Raw genomic sequence first — 26,265 nt, forward strand, 5'->3', positions numbered from 1 at the left:
TGATTTATTAATCTGAGTTTGTTTAATAAAAATACACAAGCCACAAAACGAAAACGTGCTAAATCGCTTGCTTTTATGAGTGAGTTTATTTGTTTTAAGTGTTTTCTCCTACTTTGCGTTCTGCCGTTCTCTTTCATCCGCGATGTCCCTGAGCGGCCGCCGCCCCTCCCCCACCCACCGCACGAGCAGGAGAACACAGTCATACACACAGAGCAACACATTCTCTTTAGCCTATATTATATAGAGGAAACCAGGAACAGCAAACATTCTCTTTATATATATTTTATATATAGGAGAGCAGTTACATCAAACATTATCTTTATATTATAGTATATTATATAGAGGAGAGCACAGCAAACATTCTAATTATATCATATTATTTTACAGTTTTTCTCAGTCACTTTGGTGCATTTCTCAGATCACAACAAAAAATATTGTTCAACCTCCACATTATCTAGTCACTTGTGCACATCATAATTAAATCAATCATTCATTTGAACAAATTTTTAAATGCTTTGTTACATTCATGCAATTGATGTAGGCTACAAGTGTCTGCTGTTTCTTACATTATTAATTTCTTATGTCATGTTGATCAAAATGTATTATACTGGTTCTCTGTTGAATAGTCTTACCCCTCAAAACATACAGGCATTAGTTCCATAAGTCATTAATGCAGAATGGATGAACTAGTTGTCATAAACTGTCAATACATTTTCTATGCAATTCTATTATATTTTTTTTGTCCTGAATTTACATTTACATTTTGTTGAATTGCAGAGGTGAATTCTGAATTTCACTAATGAAGGGGAATGTAAAGCATTAGATCAATCAATGATCATCCAGTTCTCTATAATAGCTCAGAGTGCATCTCATTTGGGAAGCATAATAGACAGAGCACAACACGTTACACACTCTGAGAATGGAAGAACAACCGAAGAACAGCCGAGAAGAAGAAGAAGAGGAGTAAGTATGTGTGGTGGAAGGGTACAGAGGTAAAACTGAGGAAGAGGTAGAACAGGCCAAGATTGTGTGTTTCTGAAGAAATAAGGGCCACTATTGTAGATAATTTTCTCAGTCATAACCTTATGGCAGAGGCGGTCGAATGGTGCAGCCGAATGTTTGGAAAACAACCGTGTATGTCCTCAATCATTCAAGCGTTTGTAGACAAAACAGGTGTGTAATCAGACAGTGTTCACATACTGTACTGTATACCATAAACTGTAGACTTACTGTAATGCTATATTACAGCAGTCTACTTGCAATTTACATTATACAGTAAATATACTTGATAGAGACATAATGTAAAACACACACACGTACATACAGTATATGTGTGACATAGTCTTTTTCTTTATATCGCAATGACATTGTACAGTCATTTTTTGACAGACCAACAGTGTATCTGTGAATCCTGTCCAGTCTCATCTAGAGCAATGCGTACATGTGTGTCATACAGATATTAAGTGCAGTCTTATGCATTTTCAATCATTGTCATCAAAATCATAGTTTATTTCTGAAAATATTGATAGAGTACAGTTATATTGACAACCTGACTAAGCATTTTGACATTCTTGTTTGCAAACAATGACACACAAGGACTTGTCATTCTGATGACACTGATATGTTAATTGATTTAGTACTAGTATTTTGAGCAAGTTACAGGCTTTTGATGGTAATCTATTGTGTTTTGTTGTTTGTACAAATTGTTTTGAGAAATGCACTTACTGGTTTGCAAATCTTAAGGTTCAAGAAATGTACTAAAGCGACTGATAAGAACTATACTAGAGGAGTGGAGTTACAGCAAACATTCTCTCTCTCTCTCTCTCTCTCTCTCTCTCTCTATATATATATATATATATATATATATATACAGGGGCGTAGTTTGTGGGGGAGATAACCCCTACAACCCCCCCCCCCACAATATTTATACCATGAAAAAAAAAACCCTGCCAATGTTCAAACCAAATCTACGCCCTTGTATATATATATATATATATATATATATATATATAGAGAGAGAGAGAGAGAGAGAGAGAGAGAGAGAGAGAGAGAGAGAGGGAGGGAGGGAGGGAGGGAGGGGGAGAGACAGAGCAGTATAGTCATACAAAAGAAAAGAAAATGTTTAAAATAATCATGAATCAAGCTGACACATTTACATGTTTGTTTACAGGTTTATTTTGCTCTTACTTGATTTTAAAAGCCATTGGTTATCCAACCCTAACCCTAACCCTAACCCTACCCTAGCCCTAGCTCTGCCTCTGACTGCCAGTCTGACTGAGATCTGCTCATGTTGAGATCAGCCGCCCTTCCCCCACAGCGCTGATCGCGCGGGCGCCCTTCCCCCACAGCACTGACTCTGATCGCGCGCGCGCCCTTCCCCCACAGCACTGACTCTGATCGCGCGCGCGCCCTCCCCCACTGGGACTGACTGCAGTGACAGAGAGATGAACTAACAGACTGACAGGTATATAGCTTAATCAGAAGTGCTGCTCAAAAGACGACAATCTGTTGTGGCTATGCGTTTTTAAAGCACTTTTACAAGGTCTAGCAGCTTCTTCGCCCTTTAATGTAAAATACCATTAATTTATTAAAGAAATAAAAAGAAGATAATGCTGTTAAAGTAACGTACACATTAAAGTTTAATTTAGAGCCTTGACATAATCCACACCCTTCCCCCATCTTAACTCAAATAAATTCTGAAGTAGTTGTGGGACACGACCTATTTTTTTACAGTCTATGGACACGACACGTGATGAAACGACAAAAACACGTGAAATCAAAATACGTAACTACGTCATTTACGCAAGTGTCGACCGTGCGTGGATGCGTTTTCCCGGGAAATGCACACGTGACAAGACGCGAAACAGACCATAGAACAGACGACAACCCTCCACCACGCAGGAAAGGTGAGATCAAGACTTGTCCTGAAAATGCATGATAAGATAACTAAATACATTGAGAAATATGAAAGTTAATAAGATGTATGTTTATTTTATTGGTTTAATTATTTTTTTTGCTTAGAGTTTTATTTACTTATCGCTTATATTTGAGCTTGCTTCTCATTTGATGATTTGTTGCTATAAGGAAAAAAGTTTGTTGTCTAACGTTACTTGTAGGCATTGACCAGTAAATATAATTTTGCTATTATTTTTTATATAATAGTTCTTTAGATTCTACAAATTAACCAAAACAACCGAGTCAGTGATAGTCTACTATGTCATTGTTTTTCTCAAAAGTGTTATCAAAGAGCAAATTTTTTACATCATTATTATTTGATATATTATTGTAATACATTATTCAATTATAAAAAAAATTCAGTGGAATGTTTTTTTATTTTTTATTTATTAATTATTTTTATATTGATTGTTTTGCCCAATGACGGTACATAGACATTTTATAGTATTTTTATTGTGTTTCAAGCTCCAAAGCAGACAAAAAGCACATTAAAAATAGTCCCTATGAATCTAGCTGGTTATTGAAAATCTCCCATATGCTGTAGCTCTTAAATCAAATATGAATATACAGTAGATGTATGTCAATTGTGGTCACAGGACACACAAGAACCAATGGTTTTTGGCATCATTGACATTGCCCTTTTTTATCTAAATGCCTGTTGTAGACTGGTCACATGTGATGTCATTGAATAGAGCTCTGTGATATAATATAAAGATATACTTTAGTGTTGAACAGAAAAAACACAACACAGGTTTGGAACAACATGAGGTTAATTTGGAACAACAATTAATGTAATTGTATGTTAATTATGTATGTTTTTGGGTGAACAAATCCAGTAAGATCAACAAGATTGTTTAAATATGCTTGTTTATTTCATTCACCTTATATTTTTTATACATTTTTTCCAGTCATTGCAAGAAAGAAAGTCAGCATGCTGGGAAATAAAAGACGTAGAAAACCTCTGCAGGACGCTGAGCACCACATTGCCTGTGAAACCGACAAGCCTGGGCTTCAAGAGCAGTTCATCAGCAAATATAAAGGCAAGTATTTATGACTAAGCAGTTTAGTGATCATGTTAATCTACATAACTGAGAATTTAATGTGAGGCGAGTCATATGGTTATTAGGCCAACTAATATCCATGTTTCACAAGTTGAAAAATATTTTTTATTTTTTTTATTGTGCAGTCAAGATTCCTGAATAGAGTTCTGCAGGCATGAGCCCTAAAACAGCAACATTTAAATGTGTGCACTTCCAGTTCTATCAACCTAACGTTAATGTTTACTTGCACATTCTTAACTCGATTGCATAATAAGCAGACAGTTCTTCTGGTCATGTAAATGCAGACTAAGGTCATCATAAACGGCTTAAGCCAATCGACACAGATAGATTTTTACCCCTTATTCCAAATTTGCATGTAAACACCTGCATTCTGTGGCTTATTGAAGTGAGCATGTGTGATGTGTGACAGGAAAGTTTACATACTGTGGATTTAAGCACATCCAGACAGAGCGAGTGTTTTCTTGACCCAAGAAACTCTTAAAATGTGTTCTCATCTCATGCAGAAGGGGTACAGTCAAAATACTGCATCCGATACTGCATGAGAGGAGAATATGTAAGTTTTCCGCTAAAATTCTGGAATACACTTGGCTTTATTTAAAGGACAAGTTCGGTATTTTACACTTAAAGCCCTGTTTACAGATCGTATCTGATGAAATAGAACGGTTAAGATTAAAATTTGGACACATGCTCCTGTCCCAAGAATTTTTGGTTTATTTCGCTTTCCCCCCCACCCCCACCCCCACAATGGCTGTCTATGTGCACTGGAACATTCCTTCCTAAAATACATTAAACTTTCGTTTACAAAGACGTGAAAATCACCGAGTGGTCAGGGGTGTTCACTGATATGCTCACTCAAAAATCGCTGCAAAAGATGCTTTCTAACAGGTTTTATCCTAGTTTTCCAGCTCAACGGAAGAATGGGTGTGATGCGTTTGAAAAAAAATAGGTCCACAGTTTTACAACTAATGGTAAAACACCTGTTAGAAAGCATCTTTTGCAGCGATTTTTGAGTGAGCATATCAGTGAACACCCCTGACCACTCGGTGAGTTTCACGTCTTTGTAAATGAAAGTTTAATGTGTTTTAGGAAGGAATGTTCCAGTGCACATAGACAGCCATTGTGGAGGTGGGGGGGGGGGGGGGGAAGCGAAATAAACCTAAAATTCTCGGGACAGCAGCATGTGTCTTTTAAACTTAACCGTTCTATTTCGTCAGAAACGATCTGAAAACAGGGCTTTAAGTGTAAAATACAGAACTTGACCTTTAACATCACAACTGACATGACATATGGAATACACAGTCAGATACACGAATGTTTAGGTTTTGAGATAATTTACCTGATTTACTTATAAAGTCTTGTGGTTTATGTGGTTATTGGTTTGCATGTAAACCAGGACAGTGCTGCCCTACAAAGGCAAAAGACCTTAACTCGTGTGTGGAACTGAGAAAAATTACTTTAAAGATTTTTAGTTGTCCCGCCAAATTTACATTAATTATAGGTAGGACACTGGAAATCTTGCAATTAGATGTTTTAGTAATGAAAATGATTTACATAAAAAAATCTTGAGCGCAACCTTGACTTTTGACCACTATTTTAAAGTTACTGTACTCTGCCTTTGTATTGTCAGCAACAAGTGAGATGTCATCCAAAAGGCAGTAACTTCCACATTATCAATATTTGGTTGCTGATCACCATTAACAAAATAATTATAGTAACAGCTGTATAAAATCTAGTGATCATGGCATTTAATTTGTATGATTTACAATTACTTATAACCATCTACTTATTACTATCCTGTAGGGGTGTAACGGTACGCAAAAATCACGGTTCGGTACGTACCTCGGTTTTAAAGTCACGGTTCGGTTCATTTTCGGTACAGTAAGGGGAAGAAATGCAAAACATTAAACTGCTGGTTGTTTACTATAAACTTTTTTTAACAATTTGTTTACACTTTTTTAAACACACTTTTTAATAAAATATAACGTTAGGCTAATAAATAAAAAAGATATAAAATAAAAAAAGAATAAGAAATAAAATACTGCTGCAAAGTTCTCCACTAAATAAAATACTCTCAAACCAATATTGGCCATGACGCTAGCTAGCGAGAGGCTGGGCTAAAGCGAGCGTGCCGTGTATGTGGTGATCTTTATTTATGCGATATTTATGTCCGAGCCCGACCCGAGAGTTAAAATCCAATTTTTTTTCTCATACTAATGACACGTGTACGTTTGTTTGTGTGGAAAGGCCGCTTTTAACAGAAAGGCAGTCGGAAATGTCCACAGATGAGCGCATCAGCGCTCTTAACACAGGCGCGCTTGCACGTGTTTCGTTGTCACAGCAACATAAACAAATTTCCGCACACAGGAAGACAGATGTTATGGTAATTTTTACATGTATTTGAATCACAAAAACGATTAATCAGATTTAATCAGTGCAACGCGGAGACTTCCGACACTTAATATGTTCGTGTGGAAACTCGGAATGGACGTATGTTCCGCACACAAAACTAGCCTAATTTACGTGACAGATTGCATTCGGTGCACATGTGCACCGTACCGAAAGTCCTGTACCGAAACGGTCCGGTACGAATACATGTACCGTTACACCCCTACTATCCTGTGCTTTGGTTGCATTCTGATGGCATTATTAATACATTAGACATGACAAAATACCTCCATTGTGGTAAAGAGTATGGTATCGAGTGACATAAGACTTGCTAAGCGCATTCAAAATGATAAAACAGATCGTTGCGCACATTCGACCCGGGGACTGGTTTATAGCGGTGGATCTAAAAGACGCATACACTTCAACATTGAGATAACCCCTTTATCACAGGCGGTTCCCGAGATTCGTGTTCGAAGGTGTCGCGCTCCTTGTATGTTCATGAAAATTACGAATGCCATTTCCCCTTTGGGACTCAGTGGGGAGTGCGTTCTGGACTACCTCGACGACTAATGCATTTATAGCACAACCTTCTGTGTTCTGCGTCTTTTCAGTGTGTGGTGGTTTCAGCTGTCTGCCCTGTTATTGTGGTGGTGCACTTCGCTCGTCCCGCGGATTTATTCCAGACGCTGTGATTGTAGGTATAACTCGCGTAACAGCTGGTCTGATGTTGTATGCACCAGCACTTGTTGCTTCATTATATTATCACTCCCTGTGACATAGGCTATTAGTCCAGCGTTGGCTCGACGGTGTTCAGGGCGGTGCTAAAGGCGTCTGTGCAGTTTTGGCTCTCTGCCAGCTAAATGCATGAATGTTTTAACCAGGTCCGGTACCCGATCTGGGTGAGGCGGGGCTTTAGTTCTTTGTTGTATTCATCTGCTACGGCATGTGTAATTTTTCTGTCATATCCTTCGCGATCGATATCGGACGTTTGTCAATGGAGTGGGTTTAGACCGTACTAAATGTTCTGACCGCGTTTGTGCAGGACTAAGCTCTGGGGACATCGGAAGCTACAGGGACTGATGGAAGCTGTACCAAGTGCACAGGCTACACTGTAATACAATTTTAATGGACAGTAAAACAAAGGCAGAACACCGTACAATCTGATAGGTGGCATTATTTGATAGAACACCGGCACAGTATCTTCATATTGACGGGCGGCTACACAAAGGCAGAGTACCGTAACTCAATTTGAGCGTTGCAAAACAAAGCCAAAGAGCGGTAACTGGAGTTACGGTGTTCTGCCTTGGTTTCTCGTGGGCTTTTTGAAATTACTGTTAAGACAACCCATTCTTTTTTTTGAAAAAACAATATTATTGACTCAAGATACTTATCCACATGATAAAGGAGGTCTCGATTGTGCCAAAAATAACGAAGTTTCGACCACAATTTAAGTCACAGTCCTTTGCCTTTGCACGGCAGAATGGATTATTTCAATAAGGTGTTTTTTGTTTGTTGTTTTTTATCAGCGTATCGGTGTGCAAGTAAACATCACGTTTATTCTACAACATAAAATACATCAGTAATGCTCTCTTGTGTGTTTTTTTTTAAAAAGCCTTTACTTGTCTTGTAAAAGACAGTTGCTAACAAGCGTCTAAATGGGAGACAAGTTGTCTGGGACATTAAACACCATCAACTGTACAGATAAACTCATCTAGTCACTTTTACAGCCTCGTTGTGTTTATAATCGCACTCTTGCAAACTATTCTATACAGGTAGATTAAAGGATGTACACGGCACACAATCAGTCAACATGCATTATAAGAATGCAAAAACATTATATATATTACAAAGGGAGATGGATCTTAAAGCTTTAGAGTTCCTGTAGGCACATTTATCAACAACAACAAAAAAACCCTCTATACTTTTATCTAAACTATAGAAGCCAAATAAAACATCCATATACCACAAAGAAAACTATCCGAAAGAGATGCAAATAATAAACAAACATAATTGTTTTTTAAATTAATGCAACACAGACACATTCTAGATGAGTTGTTGAACCTTCATCATAAGGAAGTTGAAGTTTTGCAACTGTGGTGTAGTTTATAGACTAACTTTAGCTTATTTTCTGCAAATCCTATAAGGTTTTTGTGGAGGGAACCAGGGGAGGTGAACTACCCGGTTGGTCTGCAAAAATACGTCATCACTTCAGCACTCTGTTCTAAACAATATATAGCCATGATAATATTGATTGTCTAAAAAAAATTGATTACATTTTAACTGTATACTTTTAAGACTTAAAAGTATAATGTAAAGTAAAAAAAGCAAAGCATGCTTCGAGATTAGCCTGGCTATTGACTATTTTCCTTCAGTAATTTCCCTTTTACATCATATAATGTACATAATATGGTTGAGAACTTTTAGTAATAATCAAAATAATAGTTGACATTAAAGAACCTGAAGCTATTTCTCCTCTTTAGGTCGTGGAGTTTTCACCGCTGGAGCTTTCTTCAGAGGTGATTTTGTTCTTGAATACAGAGGTGAACTTCTGAGTTCACAGGAGAGTCTTGACCGAATTGAACACTACACTGAAGCTGAGAACACGTTCCTGTTTGATTTTCAGTGGCATGGCAAAAATTGGTGGTGAGTATAGAACTGTTGGATTGATGTAGTAGGGATGCTAAAATATCTGGAACTGTAAAATACTTAGTTCATGCCTGTAGTTCTGTTCGCTTGGTTCGTTTGGTCCGTGTACGCTTAATGTTCAGATTGGCATTTCTATCGTCAAACATGTTATGCTTGACCAGTCTGTCCTTTTAGGGTCACATCTTCCTGTTTTTGGTTGTTTACATGTCTCTGGTCCATGTTACGTTAATATTTCATTCGAACTGCATTCATTCATTCGCCTCGCTCACATATTCAACCCGTCGTGGAGGACCGTTAAAGAATTAAACATGCGATAGTCTTTCTGTCGTGAAGCATCGCAGACGCGACGTAGGTTGTCGCCCACTGTGACACACTATACGAGATGAAACGATCGAATCTTGCGTCCCGACATCCGTTGTCGTTATTACGAATCACCACGACACCCATACGTCAAACGGATTGTGCCAAAATCGCGCTAAAATTGTGTATTCTGAACCAGGCAGGTAATAAATGTTTGATCTATCACGCAAAGAACCTATTAAAGCACTAAGACATGGGAACAGTATAGTTAACAATCACATTTATCGCAAGTCATATCGTTATCGCAATATTAAACAATGTTATCGCACATCGCAGCTTTTCCTCATATCGTGCAGCCCTAGTTCAGATGGCAGCGTTCACACTTATTCAAATGAACAGCACTAACGGTCTAAACAAACATGCCAGGTGTGAACACACCCTAATACTTAAAATTCACCATGAACTGACACGAAGAGTACTGAGTGCAGTTTCCTTGAGTCATCAATATTTGTTTTTCCTGTATTCGCAAAAGAGAACAAAATGGTACATTTTAGATGCGTTTATCTGAGAACTGAGAGGATGCTGCAGTGAACTATCATATACAGGGTTCTTGCAGGTTTCAGTAAGTCAAATTTAAGACCTTTTTAAGACATTTTAAGACCATAAAGATTTAAATTTAAGACCTACATGACGCATTAACCAGCAAATAACAAATACAATTAGCATCAATATGCACTTTTAAAATAATAACGTAAAAATTATGGCTGGATTTTAAAAGAGTGTCTTGCAACATGTTATCTACTAAGTTCAAATAAAGTTTTGACAAAAAAGGTTTTATAAAAAGATAAACCTCACGTATTTCAGCCTTTAAATAATCTTTTATAGAATGAATGTGTCAAAAAAAGATAAATGACTGACATTTACAATGCACATTAGCTTATCTTTTATTATTAATAGTAAGATTTGGTCCGATTTTCCCGTTGCGTCTGTCGTTGCTATGCAACCATGCACTGCGCTCTTCACAACGACAAAGAAGTTTTAGTAGCTAGCTAATGGATTTCCACCACTGATAAACACTTACTGTAGCCATTATTTATTTACGGAGAAGAGAAAAACACCTGTAGTGTTTGGGTGCACGGTGCACCCCCAGAGAGAGAGACCGCGCGCGTGCCTCATGAAGCTTCTCGGGGTAGAGCGCATCATAAAGGAATTATGCTTAGGGCACCGAAATGGCTAGCAGCGGCACTGGCTGAGTTTAAAAGATATAATCCTAAATTTGAGAGTTGGCTACAAATATTTTCTTGTTTCACTCAGTCAAAAATAAGTTTAGAGGCCGTGATTGTACCGTGGATGCGTAGATTAACGACGCCTAATCTGCAAAAGTCGTTTACAGCCATGTTCACTCCGGTATTTCGCTCGCATCATCATGTGTTTACAGCAGGTTTACAGTGTAAGTTCGATCATAGATTTGAGTTCGATGCATGATGTCTGTGGTTCAATGCGGCTGTACAGGCGCATAACATACGTCCTAACTAAACTTATCTGATTGGCTTACGGGTAACCAATGATTTTAAACTTCAGACAAGCGCCCCCTAGCGAGAGAGAAAACACTTCTCTATTATGCCATTCCAGACTCTGTCTACGAAGCAAAGTGAAGTAGCAGAGTCTGGTATTACCAGGCTAGTTCTCAGACCCTCCTCTCTGCACATTCTGTATGTCTCCTTCACCTGACATACTCAGTTGAGTTAATAGAGCCGTGTTCTGATGATGACTGATCATCTGAATAAGGTGAATTTAAACACGAGTACTTGTATTAAAACACATACAACATATACAGAGCGGTGGGTTTCCAGGACTGGAGCTCAGAACCAGTTATAAAAATGTGTATAATACATATATATATAAAAATGTCTAGCATACTAAGATTACAAGTCTTGAGTGGAAATGTTATGTCTTTGTAGCATGGATGCATCTAAAGAAGACACGTCCTTGGGAAGACTTGTCAACGATGAGACCAGAAATCCTACTTGCAAAATGAGAACCGTTGAAGTGAGCAGAAAACCTCACCTTTGTCTCTTTGCTGTACGAGACATTCTACCAGGGGAGGAAATCACTTACAATTATGGAGACTCAGATTGGCCATGGCGAATCAAGGTACTATCAAGAAAATGCTAAAGAGATTGATCAGTAATCAGTAAATTCATGATAATCTTTTACTCTCATTCTGATTAGTTACCATGTGATTGTGGTCTCATATTTCTCAAGCCTTTAAATCAAGCATCAGCAGAATCCACTGATAAAAAGCCAGCCAGCAGTTTGGGCCAGCAGAAATCGGTAAGTCCACTTCAAAACATCTGTATCATTATATTATTTTTATATATCATTATATTATTGACTCTTTTAGCATAGAGTTGTGTGTGAAAGGAATGATGGATAAATTGTAGGACAGCTAGAGGAATGAATGTGAACAAAGTTTTTCTGTCCTTTACAAATATCCTGAATTTGATATACACTGCTTTCTTTTCTGATATCCAGCCCCATTGTGCAGCTTCTGATTCCTCTCCTGAATTGGACATGGTGAACAGCAATGGTCCACATGAGCAGTCAGTCAAAGCAAGAACATCAAGGAATAAAATGGTAACCATGTCATACATGAAGCAACTATCTACTGATGTTTACTGCCAGCTAGTTAAAAGTGCAGTAAGTGATTTCTGAGAAACACTGTTGATATTTGAAATCGACACTCAAACACACTCCTCCCTTCATTGCTCTGCCCCCAAAATAATGAACACGCAACACAGGCAGCCACTGACTGCTCAGGTGTTCAACTAGAAAAGATCTTTATCACTGGGAAACCATAGGATGCATTTACAGGTTTGGTTTTAGTTGATTGTAGGTGCATATCCACTTCATCCAGCACACGTGTGTAATAGTAGTCGGAAGTTCGGATCATTTTACTGACTCGGATATTTGAATCTCGTTCATCAAAATGAACAAATAATTTTTCGAGTCATTTCGTTCATTTCAGCAGAATGTCTGTCTGTTAGTTTACCTCACCTTCCGAAGCCGTTCGTTCTGGACTCCAGGACACTGGAGTTACACCTCTACTCTTTAGCAGAAGTGCAGTGGGATTTTTAATGACCACAGAGAGTCAGGACCTCGGTTTAACGTCTCATCCGAAGGATGCTATGGAGTAAAATGTAGCGCCTTACTACCAACCTCTGCTAGTTAAAGGAGTAGTTAACTTCAGGATTAAAAAGTTCCTGATAATTTACTCACCCTCACATCATCCAAGATGTTCATGTCTTTCTTTCTTTAATGGAATATAAATAACTGTTTTTGAGGAAAACATTCCAGGAGAAGAGGAGATTTTTCTCCATATAGTGACTTCAATGGGGTCCAACAGTTTCAGGTCCAAATGTGAGTTTCAATGCAGCGATAAGAATAAGAAAAGTAATTCCTTACTCCTGAGGAATAAGAGTCTTATCTAGACAAACTAGCCGCCATAACAAAATAAACATTTATATACTTTTAAACCACAAATGCTCGTCTTGCACTAGCTCTGCAATGCGCCACACATTACTTCATCAGGTTGAAAGGTCATGCGTGTTCCAGTTCAAAAAGGTAGGATAGGCCGAAAAACTCTCCTCCATCTTCAAAATCGTCTGAAATGGCGTTTGTCTTAGTCTTTGCACGTTCTCTTTGTAAACACTAGGTTGGTACTTTCGCCTGCCTTCCGCGTGACCTTTTATCGTGATTACGTAATGTGTGGGGCATCAGAGCTAGTGCAAGACGGGCATTTGTGGTATATAAATGTTTATTTTGTTATAAAATGGCAAATGGTTTGTCTAGATAAGTCTCTTATTCCTCGGCTGGATCGTGTTGAGACTTTGAAGCTGCACTGAAACTCACATCTGGACCTTCGACCCGGTGGACCATTGAAGTCACTATATGGAGAAAAATCCTGGAATGTTTTCCTCAAAAAACTTCATTTCTTTTCCATTAAAGAAAGACATGGACATCTTGGATGGTGTGAGGGTGAGTAAATTATCAGGAAATTTTAATTCTGAAGTGAACTAATCCTTTAACTAGTTATTGGTTTACAGTTTTAATGTATGAACCAATGTAACTATTAACGTGACTATTGTCACAATTTGTATGTAAAGTTTGTAGAAATGTTTGTTTTTTAAGAGTTTTATTATCTTATTAACGATCTTTGCTTTGAAATGTGCAAAACATGTTTCTTTATTTTTTTTGTTCACCCCTACAGTGTTTTTTCTTATCTTATATGGCTGCTACAGTTTTCAATATTGTTAATGTACATTTTATTCTTGTTTAAGCTAAATAGCTCTTTATATATCTGCAGAAGCGGTTTCAATCAAGACAGTCATCCTCAGTCGCATCCACATCTGATGCACCCTCTTCATCGGCACCCTGTGCTTTGTCCACTTGTATAGTGGCCTCATCTACCTCATGCCATCCTGCCCTGTCCTCATCACAGTCACCACCTCCTGCTCCACCCACGTCACCATCATCCTCGCCTGCGCAGCCCTCATCGCCTTCTCCTGCGCCACCCACGTCACCAACAGCCTCGCCTGCGCAGCCCTCATCGCCTTCTGCGCCACCCACGTCACCAACAGCCTCGCCTGCGCAGCCCTCATCGCCTTCTCCTGCGCCAACCACGTCACCAACAGCCTCGCCTGCGCAGCCCTCATCGCCTTCTCCTGCGCCACCCACGTCACCAACAGCCTCGCCTGCGCAGCCCTCATCGCCTTCTCCTGCGCCACCCACGTCACCAACAGCCTCGCCTGCGCAGCCCTCATCGCCTTCTCCTGCGCCACCCACGTCACCAACAGCCTCGCCTGCGCAGCCCTCATCGCCTTCTCCTGCGCCACCCACGTCACCAACAGCCTCGCCTGCGCAGCCCTCATCGCCTTCTCCTGCGCCACCCACGTCACCAACAGCCTCGCCTGCGCAGCCCTCATCGCCTTCTCCTGCGCCACCCACGTCACCAACAGCCTCGCCTGCGCAGCCCTCATCGCCTTCTCCTGCGCCACCCACGTCACCAACAGCCTCGCCTGCGCAGCCCTCATCGCCTTCTCCTGCGCCACCCACGTCACCAACAGCCTCGCCTGCGCAGCCCTCATCGCCTTCTCCTGCGCCACCCACGTCACCATCAGCCTCGCCTGCGCAGCCCTCATCGCCTTCTCCTGCGCCACCCACGTCACCAACAGCCTCGCCTGCGCAGCCCTCATCGCCTCCTGCTCCACCCACGTCACCATCAGCCTCGCCTGCGCAGCCCTCATCGCCTTCTCCTGCGCCACCCACGTCACCAACAGCCTCGCCTGCGCAGCCCTCATCGCCTTCTCCTGCGCCACCCACGTCACCATCAGCCTCGCCTGCGCAGCCCTCATCGCCTTCTCCTGCGCCACCCACGTCACCAACAGCCTCGCCTGCGCAGCCCTCATCGCCTTCTCCTGCGCCACCCACGTCACCAACAGCCTCGCCTGCGCAGCCCTCACCGCCTTCTCCTGCACTGCCTTCATCATCCTCATCCTCGCCTGCTCCCCCCGTATCTTCACCTTGTGCTGCATCAACACCTGTGGTTCACTCATCACAGGTGTCTGGGACACTCTCATTAAGGGAGGTGGGTAGATTCATTTGCTGAATTATTGGGATGGTCGGGGTGTATTGCACTGGTAGAACTAACAATAGATTATATGAAATTGTATATTATTTATATTTGTTTGTATTTCTCCTTTTTCCAGATATCCTCTTTAAGGCCATCAAGAAAAAGACAGGTAATTATGACTTTGCTATCTGCAATATGATGAAATGTAATGTTACAGGAACCACTGTCATGAGTAAGTGTTAAATTCTCTCATTCAGTGTTCAGGAAGTGCCGACTGTGAAACAGATTACAGCGATGTCACAGACTACAGCGATGTTGACTACATACCAAAAATCAGCTCAGATGAATCGGATGGTAGTTCTTCTGGACATGACATGGTCAAAAGTGCTTTGATACATCCAACATCTCCCAACGAGGCAGGTAGTTCATCTGATCAATCTATGACAGTACCATCACCAAAAAAGATGAAATGCCAATCTAAAGAGACAAACACCTTATCTGGTGATAAAACTTTTATTCAGTCAATGCCATCACCAAAGCAGGAACGCAAGACATACAACAAGAAGCAGTATTGCCTTTATTGCTCTAAGCCATATTCAAAAATGGCAAGACACCTTGAATTTGTCCATCGCAACGAAGTGGGGGTTGTAAAGGCAGTAGCATTTCCAAAACATTCCAAAGAAAGACGAGTCCAGTTAAACCTCCTTAGAAAAAGGGGCAACTTTGCCCACAACACAGATGTGGTGAGACAAGGACATGGGGAGATGATTGCCTGCTACCGTCCAAAATATAGACAAAGAGCCAAAGAATTCATTCACTGCATTTACTGCCAAGGGCTTTATAACAAGCGTAGCCTTTGGAAACATATCAAAAACTGTCCCCTGAAACCTAAAGATGATAATGCCAAGGGCAGGAAAAGAGTTCGATCTCTGTGTGCTCTAAACACACCAGTCGGCTTAGAAGTGAGCAAAGGTTTCAAGAAAATACTGTCCTTTATGAACTATGATGAAGTTTCGCGTGTAGTTCATACTGACAGATGCATCATGCAGCTGGGGGAGCACATGTTCAACAGGATGGGGTCTGATGTGACCAAACATGACTACATCAGACAGAAGATGAGAGAAGTAGGCAGACTTCTTCTTGAAGCAAGGAAGATTACCCCACTGAGAACAATGGTAGACTTCTTCATACCAGCAAACTTCAAACATGTCATAGCAGCTGTTAAAGTTGTGTCTGGCTACGATGAAGAGAAAAACACCTACCGCATTCCTTCTTTAGCTCTCAAACTTGGGCATTCTTTAAACAAGATCTCTAGTATTGTTGAGAGCAATGCCATGATGTATGGAGATCATGAGCGTGCTGAGTGTGCCCGAGACTTCAGGAAAATACACCAGGCAAGGTGGAATGAGTACATTTCTGCTGGTGCTATAACTACATTGAAAGAAGCCAAGTGGAACACACCACAGATCATTCCTTTCACTCAGGATGTCAGAGTCCTGCACACACATCTTGAAAAGAAACACAATGGGCTCCTAAGTAAGCTCAGATCTTGCCCTTCTGCTGACAGCTACACTGCTCTAGCCAAGGTCACGCTGTCCCAGGTCATCCTGTTCAACCGAAGGAGAGAAGGTGAAGTATCCCGGATGCTTTTGTCAGCTTTTAAAAGCAGGGACACTTCTGAGCTACACGAAGACATTGCCATCTGTCTGTCTGAGTTTGAGAGGAAGCTGTGTCTCCACTTCACAAGAGTTGAGATCCGTGGTAAACGAGGGAGAAAGGTTCCTGTGCTCCTCAAGCCTTCCATGGTTTCTGCCATGGAGCTGCTCGTTGAAACGCGTGAGCTTTGTGGTGTTCCAGCAGAGAATCCCTTTATGTTTGGCAGATGTGGAGCATTGTCGGCCTACAGAGGAGGAGAGTGCATCAACAAAGCTGCTTGCGAATGTGGCATAAAGAACCCTGAAGCACTGTCATCAACTAGGCTCAGGAAACACATAGCAACCATGTCTAAAATTCTTAATCTTGATGAGAATGAAGCAGACCAACTGGCTGATTTCCTTGGTCACGATATCAGAATCCACAGACAGTATTACCGGTTACCAGAGGGAACACTGCAGCTGGCAAAAATGAGTAAAGTCCTAATGGCCATGGAGAAAGGAACACTGTCTGACTACAAAGGAAAGAAACTTGATGACATTGAAATCGACCCAAATGGTTGAGTATACTTGGACTGTCTGTGTGTATTTGTGCTGTACATATTTGCTAAATTATGTATATAATTATGTCACAGATGCTAAGTATAAGCAATAAAGTGTTATTTTTTTTGTCAATTAGAGCAACTTGAGGCCCAAGGTGATTCCATGTCAAGTGATGAGGAGGATTACAGTGACCTATCTCAGACAACAGCACCAGCAGAGACTGATCAACCTGTTCAATCTGATCAATCTGTTTCACAGGAGGATCAATGTAAGAAAAATCTCTATATTGCACAAACAACAATAATCAAATAAACATGAATTATCTCCATGCAGCAATATCCAGCCAAAAGAAAAAAATCTACACATTAAGACACAGTCTTGATTTGGTCTTTACTTACCGATTTAGTTGTAATGAGAATTTACTTTTTAATTATTTCATAGGTTCTTCAAACGCTCCAAAAAAGAAATGGGAGGACAGTGAGGTAAAAGCAGTAGAGAGACACATGATGAAGTTCATCAAGACATGCAAAGTTCCTGGTAAGCAAGACTGTGAAAGATGCATTCACGCAGAGCCAGAAGCTTTGAAGCAGCGAACATGGACTGGTGTGAAAAATTATGTGCGGAACAGGATCACGACTCTTAAAAGAAAGGGTGGTTTGTAGGGAGGCACAAACACCAACACTTTGCACATTATGCTTTTTTTGTAAGAAATAGAGCTAAAGTGTAGAAATATTTTGAGGATAGAATGAAACCGAATTAGAAGTGAAAAGTTGGAGTATAAGAAGGCTAATGAAGGAGAGGATAGTAAGATAGTTAATTTTCATTATTCAGTTTTTTTTGTTCAGTTACAATGAAGTTGGATGAAACGTCATGTTAAACTTTGTGATATTTCTGTCATAGAGGGATGGGAGAATGTAAAGATGATAAAACAACTGGGAAGAGTGATTAGGTGTGTTGGACATCGGCTGCTGGATGTAACGGATCGGTGAGTTGCCGTGTGCAGGCGAGAGGATCTGAAAACTGAGACGTGAGTCGGACACTTTCTGCTTTCCGTAGTGACGCAGAGCCAGAAGCTTTGAAGCAGCGAACATGGACTGGTGTGAAAAATTATGTGCGGAACAGGATCACGACTCTTAAAAGTAAGGGTGGTATGTAGGGAGGCACAAACACTTCAACACTTTGCACATTATGCTCTTTTTGTAAGAAATGGAGCTAAATTAAAAGAAATTAGGATAGGGTGTAGAAATTAAAATTGAGACGCTCTTGCGGTGATTGCATACTTTACCACAGCTGAAGTGGAATAAATGCATTATTTTCCAAATACAGATATTTCATAGACATTTTCATACATTTATTGCTTAATACAGCGTCTGTTTGTACAAGAATAAAGTTCAACATAAGCCTAAATACCAATGTAGTGGGGTCTACATTGTATCAGTTTTATTTTGATAAGCATGACACAATATAACATTGCGACTACATGAAAAGCTTTCACTGTAATAAAAATAACAGTGGAACTGTGGTGACAGCATTAGTGGAACTGAAGGTGTGAGAATAAACACGTGATCGTTGCCATGCGGTGGATTCGGCCAATCGTGGATCGTGCATGATCAGCGGCTGACTTGAGTTGACTTGCATGCCGGTTAGAACTTGTGTCCGACTTCAGACAGTGACGCCCCGTGACTGTGACGTATGGCTTCAGTCTCGTGAGAGCGATTGGAGAGCAGGACTCAGCCAGTGCAATTTCTCCAGAGCAACTCACGAGGTCTGATGACGACACAACTGATCCACGATTGGCCGAATCCACCGCATGGCAACGATCAACGATCTCAAACCTTCAGTTCCACTAATGCTCACAAATCGTTTTTTTATAACTGAAAGCTTTTCATGTAGTCGCAATGTTATATTGTGTCATGTTTATCAAAATAAAACTGATACAATGTAGACCCCACTTCATTGGTATTTAGGCTTATGTTGAACTTTATTCTTGTACAAACAGACGCTGTATTAAGCAATAAATGTATGAAAATGTCTCTGAAATATCTGTGTATTTGGAAAATAATGCATTTATTCCACTTCAGCTGTGGTAAAGTATGCAATTACAGCGCGAGCGTCACTACGGAAAGCAGCGACTTTAAGTTTCAGTTTTCAGCTCCTCTCGCCTGCACGCGGCAACTCACCGATCCGTTACATCCAGCAGCCGATGTCCAACACACCTAATATAAAGGATGAAAAGAGGGAGGAGTGAAGGTAAAGAGGATTGAAAGAGGGAGGAGTTAAGGTAAAGAGGATTGAAAGAGGGAGGAGTTAAGGTAAAGAGGATTGAAAGAGGGAGGAGTGAAGGTAAAGAGGATGGAAAGAGGGAGGAGTTAAGGTAAAGAGGATTGAAAGAGGGAGGAGTGAAGGTAAAGAGGATGGAAAGAGGGAGGAGTGAAGGTAAAGAGGATGGAAAGAGGGAGGAGTGAAGGTAAAGAGGATGGAAAGAGGGAGGAGTTAAGGTAAAGAGGATGGAAAGAGGGAGGAGTGAAGGTAAAGAGGATGGAAAGAGGGAGGAGTTAAGGTAAAGAGGATGAAAAGAGGGAGGAGGGAAGGTAAAGAGGATGGAAAGAGGGAGGAGTGAAGGTAAAGAGGATGGAAAGAGGGAGGAGGGAAGGTAAAGAGGATGGAAAGAGGGAGGAGTGAAGGTAAAGAGGATGGAAAGAGGGAGGAGTTAAGGTAAAGAGGATGGAAAGAGGGAGGAGGGAAGGTAAAGAGGATGGAAAGAGGGAGGAGTGAAGGTAAAGAGGATGAAAAGAGGGAGGAGGGAAGGTAAAGAGGATGGAAAGAGGGAGGAGTGAAGGTAAAGAGGATGGAAAGAGGGAGGAGTGAAGGTAAAGAGGATGGAAAGAGGGAGGAGTGAAGGTAAAGAGGATGGAAAGAGGGAGGAGTGAAGGTAAAGAGGATGGAAAGAGGGAGGAGTGAAGGTAAAGAGGATGGAAAGAGGGAGGAGTGAAGGTAAAGAGGATGGAAAGAGGGAGGAGTGAAGGTAAAGAGGATGGAAAGAGGGAGGAGTGAAGGTAAAGAGGATGGAAAGAGGGAGGAGTGAAGGTAAAGAGGATGGAAAGAGGGAGGAGTGAAGGTAAAGAGGATGGAAAGAGGGAGGAGTGAAGGTAAAGAGGATGGAAAGAGGGAGGAGTGAAGGTAAAGAGGATGGAAAGAGGGAGGAGGGAAGGTAAAGAGGATGGAAAGAGGGAGGAGTGAAGGTAAAGAGGATGGAAAGAGGGAGGAGTGAAGGTAAAGAGGATGGAAAGAGGGAGGAGTTAAGGTAAAGAGGATGGAAAGAGGGAGGAGTGAAGGTAAAGAGCATGAAAAGAGGGAGGAGTGAAGGTAAAGAGGATGGAAAGAGGGAGGAGTGAAGGTAAAGAGGATGGAAAGGGGTGAAGGTAAAGAGGATGGAAAGAGGGAGGAGTGAAGGTAAAGAGGATGGAAAGAGGGAGGAGTGAAGGTAAAAAGGATGGAAAGAGGGAGGAGTGAAGGTAAAGAGGATGAAAAGAGGGAGGAGGGAAGGTAAAGAGGATGGAAAGAGGGAGGAGTGAAGGTAAAGAGGATGGAAAGAGGGAGGAGTGAAGGTAAAGAGGATGGAAAAAGGGAGGAGGGAAGGTAAAGAGGATGAAAAGAGGGAGGAGTGAAGGTAAAGAGGATGGAAAGAGGGAGGAGTGAAGGTAAAGAGGATGGAAAGAGGGAGGAGTGAAGGTAAAGAGGATGGAAAGAGGGAGGAGTGAAGGTAAAGAGGATGAAAAGAGGGAGGAGGGAAGGTAAAGAGGATGGAAAGAGGGAGGAGTGAAGGTAAAGAGGATGGAAAAAGGGAGGAGGGAAGGTAAAGAGGATGAAAAGAGGGAGGAGGGAAGGTAAAGAGGATGGAAAGAGGGAGGAGTGAAGGTAAAGAGGATGGAAAAAGGGAGGAGGGAAGGTAAAGAGGATGAAAAGAGGGAGGAGTGAAGGTAAAGAGGATGGAAAGAGGGAGGAGTGAAGGTAAAGAGGATGGAAAGAGGGAGGAGGGAAGGTAAAGAGGATGGAAAGAGGGAGGAGTGAAGGTAAAGAGGATGGAAAGAGGGAGGAGTGAAGGTAAAGAGGATGGAAAGATGGAGGAGTGAAGGTAAAGATGATGGAAAGAGGGAGGAGTGAAGGTAAAGATGATGGAAAGAGGGAGGAGTGAAGGTAAAGAAGGAAGTAGAGAGATTTTGAAGGGTGGATGAAGTATGGAGGATAGTTGGGCACTGAGAATCATTCCCACCAAGTTAATTGATTTTTCATTGTTGTTCTTTTTTTATCTTTTAGAATTTCTGTTATTAACTGCAATGTGCACTTTCAACACAATGTGTTCAAGATTGTTAATATTAAAGAGTCGTTTAATTGGAGTGTGTGTCTCTCAAGTCCCCAAAGAGTCATTTATTCGGAGTGTGTGTGTCTCTCGAGTCCCCAAAGAGTCATTTAATCGGAGTGTGTGTGTCTCTCGAGTCCCCAAAGAGTCATTTAATCAGTGTGTGTGTGTCTCTCGAGTCCCCAAAGAGTCATTTAATCGGAGTATGTGTGTATCACTAGAGTCCCCAAAGAGTCATTTAATCAGTGTGTGTGTGTCTCTCGAGTCCCCAAAGAGTCATTTAATCGGAGTGTGTATCACTAGAGTCCCCGAAGAGTCATTTAATCGGAGTGTGTGTGTGTGTCTCTCAAGTCCCCAAAGAGTCATTTAATCAGTGTGTGTGTGTCTCTCGAGTCCCCAAAGAGTCATTTAATCGGAGTGTGTATCACTAGAGTCCCCGAAGAGTCATTTAATCGGAGTGTGTGTGTGTGTCTCTCAAGTCCCCAAAGAGTCATTTAATCGGAGTGTGTGTGTCTCTCGAGTCCCCAAAGAGTCATTTAATCAGTGTGTGTGTGTCTCTCGAGTCCCCAAAGAGTCATTTAATCAGTGTGTGTGTGTCTCTCGAGTCCCCAAAGAGTCATTTAATCGGAGTGTGTATCACTAGAGTCCCCGAAGAGTCATTTAATCGGAGTGTGTGTGTGTCTCTCAAGTCCCCAAAGAGTCATTTAATCAGTGTGTGTGTGTGTCTCTCGAGTCCCCAAAGAGTCATTTAATCGGAGTGTGTATCACTAGAGTCCCCGAAGAGTCATTTAATCGGAGTGTGTGTGTGTGTCTCTCAAGTCCCCAAAGAGTCATTTAATCGGAGTGTGTGTGTGTCTCTCGAGTCCCCAAAGAGTCATTTAATCGGAGTATGTGTGTATCACTAGAGTCCCCAAAGAGTCATTTAATCAGTGTGTGTGTGTCTCTCGAGTCCCCAAAGAGTCATTTAATCAGAGTGTGTATCACTAGAGTCCCCGAAGAGTCATTTAATCGGAGTGTGTGTGTATCACTAGAGTCCCCAAAGAGTCATTTAATCAGTGTGTGTGTGTGTGTGTGTGTCTCTCAAGTCTCCAAAGAGTAATTTAATCGGAGTGTGTGTGAGTTTTTATTTTTTGACAATTAGTACACTTTACAGAAGAACATGCATAATGTCTTAAAGCCCCAGTGTGTAGCCAAAGATGACTCTGGTGAGAAACTCTTTAAGATGTTTTTGTGATGATTAGTTTGCAGTCGATGCTAAATTAACTAGAGGATGCAGGCTGTGGTCAGTGAAGTGTTCTCTGCTATGAAGTGAAGTCAGCTTTATTTCTATAGCGCATTACACAATACAGATCGTTTTAAAGCAGTTTCACACACATAAAATAACTTGCAAATTTCAACAATTACTTATGTAGAGCTGTTTTACAGTTGAAATTGAAGACAATAGTGTCATTATTCAGCTTAATTATGTTCATATTTTGCTTCTGATAGTCAATAGTCAAATCAATAATATTTCTGAATGTTAATTGTTCTTCCCCGACTGAGCAGCCAAAGGCACTTGATCTCAAGCTACAAATCAGACAAAAAATGTAGGCTACCCATTTACAGTGATCTTGAAGAAATGGAAAAAAAAAAAAAACTGTTTACTCTTACACTTGTATCTCTGCACTAGCTTGATTTCAGTGTCCAGTATTTGAACTTTGATTTGTAATATTCTACTTCTGTGACTTCTTAGGATAAATAATATATAACCTCGCAACAATGTCCTGAAAGTATACCTTAACCAGAGTCTGTGTATCACCATGGTCCTCAAAGTATGACTTCATCAGAGTTTGTGTTTAATGTCCCCAAAATGGACATAAAAAATACTGTCCCCAAAGTGAAGGCAAAATGTCAGGTCTTTAAGGAAGGCTTTTATTGATACAATCAAGTGATAAATGTGATGACAGCTTCTCCAGAAGTGCAGTCATATCTTTCTTTTGTCTCTAGACCCTTCAGAAAGGGGTGTCCCTAAAGGTAGGGTTCCCAGTCATACGTCCTCACATTGTGGTTAAGTAGGTATGTGTGTGTGTGTGTGTGTGTGTGTGTGTGTGTGTGTGTGTGTCTGTGTGTGTTGTGTGTGTGTGTGTAGCCTCCTCACGCACACACACATAGTGGTCTACACACCACCAGTGGTTCGTATGATTGATTACCCAATCTCCCTCTAGCCTCAGTTACACATTTAATAGCCCTCTGTTTATGAAGACATGGAGTTTGTGGCTGTACCTTGCAGATGCACAAATCATTGTGTGTCTTACTTTTGGTCTACCTTATAGACTTCTCTGTATGGATTATTACATTCATATATAACCTCAGAATTTACTGCTCTGTTTCTAAATGTGCTTCCCAGTTCCATCTGCTGCCACCTTATAATGTTGACATATTTCTCTCATACTTCTTATTTTTTCTTTAGTTCTATATGAGTGATTTTACAAAGTTTTCATTGGGTGATTAATTTAATTATATATGGAAAAAAAAGAGCTGACCACACTTAAAACATCAGCTTTTAATTTAATGTAAAGAGTAGTATTTAAAAAACATTGTTGTTATATATTCCAAGTGTTCTAAAATATGTTATTTAAAGGCCCACTAAAGTGCATTTAAACGCACAGCTTTGTGCGTTGACGTAATGTCCATTGAAATAGGAAGCTAAGGCGGGATTTTTGAATTATTTAATTATTATTCATGCATTATTTTGCGTCATTCTAAGCAGGAAGTCCGATATCTTTGTAGAGTGGTTGAGACTACAAACACTCGTTCCTCATTTATCCAGGGGGTGGGACCCACTTACGCTACAGATCTATTACAGATCAGTGGGTGGGACTTCACTTTCTGAAACAAAAAGCAATATCCTCCATCTTGTTTGGAAGCTAAGCTAACAGACGCTGTGGAGGCAGATGTGTAGTTACGACAATGGCGGAAGGTAACTTACTCAATATGATATGGAAGAAGAGGATTTCAAAAGTCCGTGGCTACTTTTACGAGCCGAAATATATAGCGAAGAGCAGCTGAGGCTGATGGAGGAACAGGAGGCACCGGCGGCTTCTGCAGCCGAGGCAGAAGACCTGCCTGTCGAGGACGAGAAGCCCAGACTGGGGCGGACTCATGGTGCCTGTGCGCATACGGACACAGAGATAGAGTCCGTCTGCTGCAAAGAATTTCAACGATGCCAATTTCTCCTGGACGAAATCTCTGAATCAGACGAGGACGTTTGTGTTGTGAACCATCCTAGTTCTGCACCGCATATGTTCTGACTGAACATGACGGTACCATGCAATAATTCACCATTTCAAAAGAAATACAAACGAGGAGTAATTCACTAATGAATTTGCCAACTAACTTTAAAGTTTGTGTGAAATTAATTTCAAGCTCTGGTGGTTAGCTAGCTTTGTAGATGGAAGAGTGATTTCTCTGATGGGCGGATACCTCATACGCGCTGTTCGGGATTAGTTGGAGTGGCTTGCGGAGCTTTGCAATGTGGTGCATTGTTGGAGGAGTTGTCTTTCATACAAACATTTTGAATGCTTATATCTCCAAATGCAAATTTTGTCATTGTTTTGAAATGGTAAATGGTAAATGGACTGCATTTCCTCACAGACCCAATGGCCACCAAAGCGCTTTACATTATTGCCTCACATTCACCCATTCACTCACTCATTCATTCATTCACCGACGGCGGTGTCAGCAGGCGATGCAGCTCGTCTTGCAGCGGTTAGGTGTCTTGCTCAAGGACACCTCGACACTTGGTCAGGTGGAACCGGGGATTGAACCACCAACCTTCCGGTTTGTAGACAATCTACATGAACCACTGAGCCACTGCCGCCCAAGCGTAAACACACCAGCTTATTCATAACGGCTAACATATTCATACTAAAAGCTAAAAAACTTATATTTTGATTTCAGGGGGCCTTTAATTATGTGAGCAACTTCTCTTTGATATGTTTATGAGAGAAGTATAATGTGAATGAATCACTTTTCAATTAATCAGTTGAGACAAGTTAACAAAACTGGTCAGAATGATTTATTCATCTGGTTCTCAAGCTCAGCTGACTGACTCAGTTATTCATGTGGAAAAGGAAAAAAATATTAGGGAATCTTTTTCTTTTCCTCACACAAATCTGTGATATGGCTTTAGAAGACTTGGAATATAGCACACAAGTTGTAGCAGCCACTTTTATGGTACATTTCATGGTGCTTTTCCATCACTTTTGAAACTTGAAAGCTTCAGTCTCCATTCATTGTTACTACATGGAGAAGAGCAACCAGCAGTGTGGGAAGAGAAAGAGAAGCATCTCTAAGTGAATTATTCCTTTAAAATGCAAATTGTAAAATAAAATACAAATATTACTAAGAGAAGAAAAAACAGAACTTTATCTATTCAGAAAAAGATTGTGGTTCATAGGTTAATACTAAAGACAATTTGTGCTCTGCTAAATAGGGAATTTTACAGTGACTGACAGCGAGTGTTTTTTCCCCTTCCCTGAACAGCCTGTTCTGTTCCTAATCTTGCCGGGACCAACCAGACCAGGACAAAAAAAGCCCTCTGACTTACTCCCCGAAAAAAAAAAATTACAGGTCTCCTTCCAGCACATGCGACCTGGAGTTTGAACTCGGAGTCATTAGTGAGCTCACTTTCCTATTCTTTCCATCCATTCATCCCTCCCTCTCTCTCTCTTCCTCTCTCTCTCCCTCTCC

At 40.9% G+C, this 26,265-nt stretch overlaps 1 protein-coding gene across 2 annotated transcripts; it reads left to right on the forward strand.

Annotated features, from left to right (window-relative positions):
* Window positions 1–8,987: 8,987 nt before the first annotated feature.
* Window positions 8,988–18,139, forward strand: LOC307008354 (uncharacterized protein). Of its 2 annotated transcripts, none has more exons than XM_079631104.1 (5): window positions 8,988–9,044; window positions 15,116–15,148; window positions 15,237–17,190; window positions 17,311–17,442; window positions 17,616–18,139. In XM_079631104.1, exons 3-5 carry the CDS (start codon window positions 15,354–15,356, stop codon window positions 17,834–17,836), a joined length of 2,190 nt encoding a protein of 729 aa, XP_079487230.1. In that variant the 5' UTR covers window positions 8,988–9,044; window positions 15,116–15,148; window positions 15,237–15,353; the 3' UTR covers window positions 17,837–18,139. The 2 variants fall into 2 exon arrangements, with proteins under 2 accessions (XP_079487230.1, XP_079487229.1); XM_079631103.1 differs by lacking the exon at window positions 8,988–9,044 and adding an exon at window positions 11,888–11,984.
* Window positions 18,140–26,265: the final 8,126 nt, after the last annotated feature.

Source organism: Phoxinus phoxinus (assembly GCF_949152265.1).
Source record: "Phoxinus phoxinus genome assembly, chromosome: 12".
Lineage (NCBI taxonomy): Eukaryota > Metazoa > Chordata > Actinopteri > Cypriniformes > Leuciscidae > Phoxinus > Phoxinus phoxinus.